This window comes from Buteo buteo, chromosome 4 (genome assembly GCF_964188355.1).
Source record: "Buteo buteo chromosome 4, bButBut1.hap1.1, whole genome shotgun sequence".
NCBI lineage: Eukaryota > Metazoa > Chordata > Aves > Accipitriformes > Accipitridae > Buteo > Buteo buteo.
In genome coordinates this window covers 24975605-24985753 of record NC_134174.1, presented here as the reverse complement: position 1 = coordinate 24985753, position 10149 = coordinate 24975605, and the positions used below count along the sequence as shown (strand labels likewise).

The window sequence follows — 10149 nt, the reverse complement described above, 5'->3', positions numbered from 1 at the left end:
TTCTGTCCTTGGATATTTGTTTGCTATATGTATCTGCTCTCCAAAATAAATATAACTGCTATCAATCACTCTATAAACTAAATACAATAATCTTTCAAAAAAACTTGTTCTTGTGAGGAATCACACAACAGTTCAAATGGTTTGAAATATTGAAAACATCTTTTAATTGTAGAATTCTATACAAACTTGGGTAGATACAGAAGTGGTCACGACAAAATGTGTTCTTATTGCCTGAAATTTTTCACAGAAACAGAAACATTGATGGCAAGCTTACTGACATCCAACATGATGAGATATCTTTAAACTTGCAAAATGAATAGACACAACACTCCTAAGTAGTTTGTATGTGTTTGACTGTCCTTGAAGTCCTACTACTTATATACGAACCTCAAAATACAAAGAACCAAGATTAAAACTTCGAATGCACATCACATAATAATGTAAAATTAAGCACAAAAAAGGGTAAACAAAGTGTAATCCTGAAAATACACTATTTTTTTACCTAGGGCACTGACTTATTCCAAGAATGATTTCCTGTATAGTTGTGTTTTAAGTGAGGCACACATTTTGTTTTCTGCACAGGACATCAATATCTGATGGAGATACAAGAACGAATGGCAACGAACAAAAGGGAAAGAAAGGTTATCACAAGTGGAACTCAAACTCCATGCCAGTGTTCTTGCAGCCCTAAGCAAAGCTATACATTAAAATATGCTACAACCATTGTTCTCAAAAAGTCCTTGGCACTTTTCCTCTGGTAGTCTTACTTTCAGTTTTTTTAAAAAATGGAGCAAATTACCTTTCTGCACCTATATCATAAGGCAAAACTAAAAATGCAACTACAAGGACAAGTTACAAGAAAAACCCCAAGCCAAAGATAACACCCACCCTCAGACCATCACCCTCAAGCTGCAAATGCTTGGTGAAATAATATCACCCTTCTTCCTCATCACTGTCTTTCATCGTAATGCCCTGAAGTCCTCCCGCATCCGTGACTGAGACGGTGGCCTCCTCTACGGTCAGACGGCTGTGAACGGTATCGTAGGTTTTACTGTTCAGCGTCCCCTCCAGCACGCCCTGCAATCTGAAGTCTCGGTAGGTTTTCTGCGGCAAAAATAAAACATCCTGAATTGGACTCGAGCAAGTCTGAGCAGTATTCCACTATACACCGGCCATTTCTAGCATGCCAGCGGAACAGCTTCGCTCTTCCTGCAGTGAGGGACCTATCATCTAGAGTTTGCTGAAGATTTTGCAGCCTTAGCTTCTGGGCTGCATGAGATTTCTATAAACTCTAGAGTCTACAAGCCACACTTTGATGGTCTCTCCTTTAGAAGATTGTGTTTGGTAATACATTTCTGTAACTGTATGCTGATTTCTCAGTAACTTCCATTTGTCTCATTTATTCAATAAGAAACCAGCAAAGACTTTTTCTAACTGCATATTGAAATGTGAATTTGGCTACAGCTAGCTCTGTCATTTCACAGAAAATGTACATGTCCGACTGCTTCCCCATAATATGATTTTATTTACATTTATCTTTACCTTTATATGCCAAATGTGGAAAAATAAATTTTAGATTATGATCTATATTCTATAATGTAAATGTTTACAGTTCTCTGAACTGTAAACTACTTCAGTCAGTTAATTTACATTCTAAGTCATGTACATTTTGACTCACATCTACATCTTTTTTTTTCTTTTTTTTTTTCCCACTTGAGGAAGTTTTGTTTCCCTGGTATCCAGCCCTTCTATCAACCAGCGATAGGAGTTTCTTCTTTGGCTTTCTATCAAGTAAGAATTCTGAGTGGAATTGTTCTATTCATTGATGCTGTGTTCAAGTGAGTGTATAGAAAATCATCTACTTTGTCTTCCTTATTTTTGAGCTGTAACACATTTGAAATAATCTTTCCCAAAGTTAGCCTAAAAAGCTTAAGAAGGACAACTTGATCTAGCTAGTTTCTTATTTTGTGTACACTGTTACTATGAGTTCCCAATGTTTATGGAAGAGAATATGGGAAAAAGAAAATGGAAGATAATTAAGGGCTATCAGGCTCACTCCTCTGCCGGAGGAGACCATGCACAACCCTTAGAGAAAGAAAAAAGAGCTGTTCTTGTTTCACTCAATACTTCAGACAACTGCAAAAGACACCTCTCAAAATGGGTACCATTCAATGGGAGAATTTTTTTTGCCACTATGATGATTATTTAAACCTTGTTTGAATCACTGCAACCGAGATTTATTTGACTTTCATAGGTCAACTTCAGAGTCAATGGATGCAGCTTATGTTTTGCTCACACACTCCTGCGAGTACCCTGCCTGGTCTTTTTCAAGTGTCACCGTTGCATTCCTTTTTTATAACACTGTGCATTCAATTTCCTTTTATGCTGTTAACAGGTCCTACAGCAATTTCTTTCAGTTTTACATTGTATTCCTTCCATTCTCAGAACAGCACTCTGGGGTTCAGACATTGCTCTTCTCTTGACATACTTTTGCAGGACAACAATGTTCACTTCCAAGCTTAATTTTTCATTTCTCCCTAACTTTCCTCTTGGTCCTTGACCCTTCTTTAGTCACATCCCTCTGCACGTGTCTCAGACATCTAACGATACCTTTATGCCATCATAAAGCTTTAATGGGAACAAACAACGTTTATTCTTCTGGTCATTCTTAATGATGCCACTACCTTTGCTGCATCCGAACATGAAAGAATCGTCTATTTCTTACTCATCCCATGTCCCTCAAAAATGACCTCCTACTTCTTTTTTGGAATAGTTTCAAGAGATCACAGGGGCAACACAGCCTCCCAGCTTTTCCAAAAGCAAACAGAGAAACACCTTCATTTGCTCTAGAGTTTGGAGGAACTGTTCCTCCCCCCAGCTTTGCTGCAGCAGTGAAAGCTTCTTACGGGACTCTGCTTGAACCACTGTTCCTTATTTCCCAGCAGCCTCCTGTTCAATGAGTTCCTGTTTTACCAGTTCCGTCTTCTTCGCCCACCAAATCACAGCTGGACAAGATTTCTTGTCTTCCAGTACATTGACTAGAACTTCTGTGACCGACATCACCTTCTTCCATCTTCTGTATCCGTGGAAGGCGCCATGGAACAACACACTTGGAATTCATGCACAAAGCAAACCAGCAAACCAGAAAGGCTCTCGCCATAACCGGTGTGTTCCCATCCCCACCGGGTGCCTGCTGCTTTTGAGCAAGGCTAGTCGGCGTGCCAGGCTGCAGAGGGAAGGCTGGCTGACAGTGCTGCTCATTCACCTCAACTTCAGTTTCGTAACAGCCTCTTCTTTTAACCTCCCTGGTGATATTTAACTGGCCTAATTTAGCCTGCCATTCATAGATCTCACTGGGCGCAGGTTTTAGATCCTGTACCACTTCCCCCCCCCCCCCCCCCCCCGAAGATGATAACTACCTTCACTTGAGAAGAGCTTTAAACCTTTCACAAGAGCAATCCATTTCAACAACAAATAGCAAACTGCTTTTGCCATTTTGGCACATAACACACTGAAGAGCCAAATCCTGTTCCCAGAGAAATCAGTTAAGGTCAGAAACAGCAAAGCTAAGCTAGGGTGGTTCAGGGAGCCATGATGCCATCATTATGATGACTGTTTCCTTGCACCTCTCTCTCTTGTTTTTTTTTTTCCTTTTAGCTAGTGAATCCTGAAAGCTGCAGTTGCAATTCTGGTGTCCACGAGTTAAAATGCTGCTACTTTACAGTCTTGCATGAACTTCATGAGAAAATATTTTGAAGAAATCAAGGTCGCCATTGACAACAAGTGCTTCTTATTCCACATTTATACAAATAACAAGAATGTTCAGAGTTAAACAAGACGGAATTAAAAGGAAAAAATCTGAAATGGCTTTCTGCCTTTTGCCTAAGGGTACTAACTAAGATCTGAAAGGGATTTAGGAGGAAACTTTCTTTTATGGTAGGTTAACTCGTAATTGCCTGTTGCAAGGTATTTTACACTTTGCTTGGAAGCATTTGACATTGGCCAGTGTAAATGACTGAGGGCTGGACTGGAGGGATTGGTATTTCTATTGATACTTACCCCAGAGTATGGAAGGTTAGAAAATGTTATCTAATATATTGAATATTGTTTTCCAATTGAACCTAGTAATCACATGTGCATAAAAGAGAAAATAGTTACTTTTTAGGAGAGGGGGAAAAATGGAGAGAGAACACTATCTGGATTACTAAGGTAACCAAAAAAGATCAGTAATATGACAAACAACAATTTATTAGGAGTACCATACAGCACTGCTGTACAGCTAGCAGTAATCTGTTAAAATTCCTTGGAATATTCTTAATTGTCACTGAATCCAGAATGGATGACAATTACTAGTGCACATATCATTAATATTAGAGGTTTTAATATATTGTTGTTCTTCCGAAATTTGCCAGAACTGTGAAAAAAACCCAACCCAACCTAAAACTACATGTGTTTGCAACTTTATTCCACATTTTTTAACTTTTAGGGTGATCTATACTTAACCAAGTTAATACTTCATCACTTTTCTCTCTTTACTACTCAGTCTAACACAAACACATTTTATTTACCTTCACTATCTTGATGAGAGTCTTCAGCTGGTAGATGTGAAGCTGAAGGTCTAATCTATCAGCCAACCACATGCATATGACTTTCATGGAGCTGCTATACCATTGCTGAAAAGAAGGATAAAAAACCAAAAAAACCAAACAACCCTGCAGTATTCATTTAACAGATTTGGTAATGAGAGGTAATGAAACACTTTGAAATGATCACAGATCAGCACTTGAAGTCAACAATGATATAATTTCCTGTTAAGAGAATTGCATGGGTCAGTAGGAAATCAAATAACTTGACCTAGACTGTTCTTTACATGAATTAGCAACTGCCATTTTATCTTTCAGTTACAATGTTTTCAAGCAAAATAGCGTTACGCACTTTGCTATCTGTCAGTAAGAATGGATATTAAATACCCAATTACGTGAGAGAATTGACAGCTAAAACAGCAAGGGAAAAAAACACAGGTAGGGTTATCTTGAGACAGATTTTGCAATACCTAGATTTTCCAATCCAAAGAGGAAAACAGCATCAAACATAGAATATCAAATCTGTCCTGCTTTCTTCTTTTAAATCACTTATTAAGTAAAAAAAAAATCAGAAATCCATGGAAACTGTATTTAAGGATGATCAAAACACCACTTCACCCCTCCCCAAACAAACACGTTAAGGTTGTGTTTTACATTAATTACTAATTATAATTACAGCGTACCTTATTTCCTTTTTGTCTTAGGCATGAGTATGTTTTTCACTCAAAGCTTCACAAATGGATGGGGTTAGAATAAGCTCTCTGCTGTTGTTGTCTATATTACCGTAAAAAAATGCTCAGATCCAAATAGCTAATATAATAGTTTTTTCACATTAACTGGATTAAAAGAGATTTTACTAAATATAGTTGTAGCAGTCTACCCCCCCCCCCCCCGTAAAATACCAACCAGATGTCATTTAGTCAAACTGTAAAAAGGAAGGGATTTTTTTTCATTTTAGCAGTGAGAGATTAAAAGAGTTTGTGTTGTAGCTCTGTTTCTAGTCTCTTTCCCCACAGGGAAGAGGCTTAAATTCTTTTCTAATGTAATTTCCTGTGTCTTCGCAAAATACACAGATATGCAAAGAGAGGAAACACTGTGCATATTTTAAAATACAGTATGTTAGGCAAGGTATACATTGTGAAGTAATTCAAAGGAAGGCTCTAACTTGTCTCATTAGCCACCTCTACTTTAACAAATAAAATAAAATATATACGGAAAAAGTGAAGACAAATTACTGGCTACTAGGTGTAATGAAAGACAGAAATAGAAGTCCTTCATAAAAATGTAAGATCTCTGGAAAAAGCTTTAAAGACATACAATAAAAAGATGTAAATACTTCTTCCTTACAGGAAACAGTCTTATCTCATTGTAACTATCAGTTTTAAGAGAAGTTTGAAATAAGATTTTCATATAAGAATGGCTTCCATTTATTTTGTTTAATGTGTCAAAATGTATTTTAATTATAAATCATTGGAAATAAATTACTTTTACATTTTTTAGAGTTTTTCCTATTAATTTACTATTCTACAGAAGTGAACAACCAACCACACAAAATGCAGATAGCTGCACATTTCATAAAAGTAGTCTGATTTATTCAATAAAATGTGGGACTGACTGGGTATCCATAAAATACTGTTTTTATTAATCACTGAATGACATTCTTATACTATTTACATTATTTCACCCCAAACATGCATGCTGGTTTTGACTTCCTTTATAAGTACCTGTAAAATATTTCTAATGTGACAGAGTTGTTACTAAGTGGCAGCTGTAAACTATATGACAGGTGTTGTATGTATACAGATGTCTAGAAGATAAAATACAGCTAGGCCTATTCACTCGGGGAACTCCATTGATCTAATAAACATAAAAATTAACATGCCAAACATTCTACCCAGAATATCTATGGTTATTTGCAGTAAGATGAGCCCTATTATCACTCAGACTCTACAGTTGTTAATCTTTAACATAATTGTGGTAGAGAGAATGATTTTTGTAGCAGTTTTCTCAAAACTGATATTATTCCATAAAAAAAAAATCCAGTAACACATCCACGATGTATTTGGTTTGTATCAAGTAGAAAGCAGAAGGGGCTCAAACTTGCTCACACAAACAAACTATAGGCAGGCTTGAAAATTCTGTGATCCGTTTCCCCATGCGACACCACTGAATGGTGCCAGATCACCGAGAATAGACCCAGTCCCAGTTTTCTGGCAAAACATATGTTTTAAAGCGCACCGAGATAACTTAATTAAGATGGATGCAGTAAAAATTAGAGTCTCCACACATTATCTGTGATGTGCTTACATGCGCTGAAACAAAGCTAAGAAATTGGGGGGAATTAATTTTGCTACTCAAATTTGTGAATGAAAACAATATAATATGTTTTCCTGACTAGTTTTGATACGTTAAACTCTCAATAGAAATGTTTAATTTGCTGATTGTGAAATGATACTATGGTACTTGCTCCTCTGTCAACATGCCTTGTTCAGAAAAAACACGGCTGCTATTGTATTAGAAAAAGATGTATTCTTACTTTGAATTGTCACAGTATTTTTAATAAAAATCACATCCAGTACATTTTTAGAGTCCTCCTAGAGGTACTTGTGGATAGGATTCCTGTTCACTATTGGCCTTATACCCACTAGTTTTCAGCAGTTAGTATAGGCTGAAGCTGCATAAACATAAATCTGCTGGGCTTCATAAGAAGAAAAGTATTTCCCCATCGCTTCTTTTGGAGCCTGTTAAAATGCACAGCACTGCAAATGCCTCTCAGGGGCGGAATCCAAGGCCACGCATTTTGACAACCATGAGCGTGTTATAGAGGCAGGGATGTATCTGCTGTGACTTACGGGAATCTATGGCAAACTCAAAAGCATCAGCGATTAGATAATGGTCCTGAGATGACACAACTTTTAAGTAATAATATTTAAAAAAAAATCCTTCTAACTTGTTCTAAGAAAAAGTCACTTTCCCGCCAGTAACGGTAGCGCTGAAAAGACAATGCGACTCTTGCAGATGTCAATTATATGGTATTAGTGCCATATTCTTTGCTGTCATCTATGCAGGAATGAAGCAGTAAGTATTATATGTTTTTTTCACATCAGCACGTACCAGCAGCCAACCACTTTAACAAAAATACGTTTGCCTCCCTGTTTCCCCCCCTCCCCTTTCTTCTTATTCATAGCTCATCCAGCTCCTGTAAGGGCATGCATTACTCCGTTTTCCTGAGATACCTCTTTTAAAGTAAAAAATAAGAGAAAAGGAAAGGCTAGGGTTGACTCTGTGAGACCCCTGTATTTATTCACACTTATTGTGCATGACTGTAGACTGGTAAATCATATTAGCAGCCCGTCTCCCCATCAAGCTGCTACTTGCTTTCCAGCCCTGGGAAGGTTCAACAAATCAACAGGAGCACGGAAAACAGAACATCAGTCTAATCTAGTGTTTAAGGTGAAGTTTTCAAACCCAATCTAAGAAGATCTTTAGAGCAAGCAACAAGCTGAAGGGCTCAGAAGGTGGTATTGACAATGAAAGAGTGTTGAAATATTGAGAAGCGCAGCACTTGTGCATTTTTAATAACAAGAGGGTCAACAAGGACACAGCTCCCTCAGTGCCAATAGTTGCCACACCAGGGCTATAAACGCTCTCAGTTCATCAGATTTCTTAAACAGTTCATCAGCTTTCTTAAACACCCTAAACCCCCTCAGCAGACCTTTAGTCTTAAATTAACAAACCAAAGCAATGAAAGAGGGTGCAGCTTGAATGGCCAGCATTGATCCCCAACGGGGCTCGGCGCGGCTACAGGCACTGAAAAACTCGCTCCATTGTCGGGAGGAATTGACAAACCTCCTCGCCTAAATAGTCCAGCTGAGGCAGGCTGGAGGCACGCAGCTGTAAAGGGCTCCCCTTGCCCCGCTCCCAGCGCTCACAATGCGCCAGGCATGAGCTCTTTGTCAGGCCCAGACTCTGCAATTTTCTAACAAGGATTAAAGTTGTTTCTCGGCAGGCCCAGTGAAAAGCGATTTAGCAACATACCGTGCTTTCTTCAGGCAAGTTAAAGAGAAGTAGTTAAGGAATTTCATTATTCTGTTGACCAGTGGAAATACAAAACAAATATATTAAATATTCACCATCTTTCTGGGTGCCTGAGCTATAACATTCACAGAACGGTTCAATTAAATATAACACTTATCGGCTGAAAGCAAGCACTTCAGATTTATTTCTGAAGTTTTATAAAAAGGTGCAGCTGTTTGCCACCTGGAAGGAGGCTCAATACATACTAATACACAATGCTTTAGTCCTTCTAGGGCTGGTATCCCTAACGCCTGAGACACAAGACCCCGTCGAGTTTCTGTATCTTGCCTGCTCTTGATAAATGGGCACTGTCAAAATGCCTTTTCTGCCGAATATGGCAGAGGCAACAGCTTTTCTAGGAACCGCGTGTTATCTTCCTCCCAAAGCCTTTATCGCACTATTGATCAGGAATCGAGTCCCTCAGAAGACAACGGGATGTTTTTACTTCCTCCAGCTCTACCTCTCCTACCAGGAACAACAAAAAAAAGTACACTTCTCACTGAAGAGATTGTACATCAAAGGCAGCGTAAGCTAAAATGCATAAGAAATGCTACGAGCATGTTAAATATTAAGTGCTAAACTGCCTAGTTTTTATTAAAAGGAAACACTATTACATTCTTCCAGGATTTTGGCAGCTAGCATTGGTAGTGTGCCATGGAACTTTTAGGACATTTAAAAAAATGTTAAATGACAAAAGAATAAATAAGTTCTTCCTTAAAAATGCAAACAGCAAAAGTTAGAAAAAGGTTTCTGATTTAAGTTTCATAATTTGTTTCCCTCTTTGTAAAATACGACTAATCATACTGACCTCCTTTGTTGAATGTTAACAATAATGAGGGAACTAAGTGTTACTTGTAGTGCCTTTGAAAATACTCTGAGGTTTAGCAATCATAAGTGTATTTTCAAGTTTAGGGGTAGACATCATCTACCTAAATGAGGATTTTTACCTGAGCAGAGAAGAGTTCATAGACTCTTCTGAAGGCTGGAAAGCCTTGGTAACTCTTAAAAAAACCCCACCTGAGGAAGGATTTCTCAACGTGTGGGCCACCACGATATATCAGAAGGTCACCTGCATCTTGTAAATACACACAGGAACACCAAAGTAAGAAATCAAGTCAGAAGAAGTAATTAACATTCAAAATAATCTTTATATTTTTTCAGAAATTAAAAGTATTTAGTTGCACACTAAAAGCAACAATGAAGTAACTTGGCATAAGATGCTTATCCTTTTCCATCAGGTTTAGGTAGCCTTTTGATTAAGAAAGCCTGAGAAACCTTTGAAGGTTGAGGCAACTGTAGGTAGACATAGACAAAAAAAAAAAAAAGCCTGTATCAGCATCTAGAAATTTTGTTTGTACCCTCTTCGTGCCCTATCAATTCTGATTCCTGACACAGGCAATTTATGAACTGGTCAAAATACCCATTTCTTCTGCTGGAGGGAGACCAGAACTTGTTGACTAGTGACGTAGTGCCTTCCCACCACTCCCTG

At 38.1% G+C, this 10149-nt stretch overlaps 1 protein-coding gene across 6 annotated transcripts in view; it reads right to left on the bottom strand.

Moving 5' to 3' along the window:
• Nucleotides 1–145: 145 nt before the first annotated feature.
• The window catches only part of CADPS2 (calcium dependent secretion activator 2), a 330722-nt gene continuing 320718 nt past the window's right edge, over nucleotides 146–10149 (bottom strand). For all 6 annotated transcript variants that reach the window (XM_075024996.1, XM_075024998.1, XM_075024992.1 and 3 more), the window contains 2 exons: nucleotides 4569–4673; nucleotides 146–1104 (listed from right to left, as the gene is read on the bottom strand). In XM_075024996.1, coding sequence (XP_074881097.1) covers nucleotides 934–1104; nucleotides 4569–4673 — 276 coding nt within the window. In that variant the 3' untranslated portion in view covers nucleotides 146–933. The remainder of the gene's footprint in view (nucleotides 1105–4568; nucleotides 4674–10149) is intronic.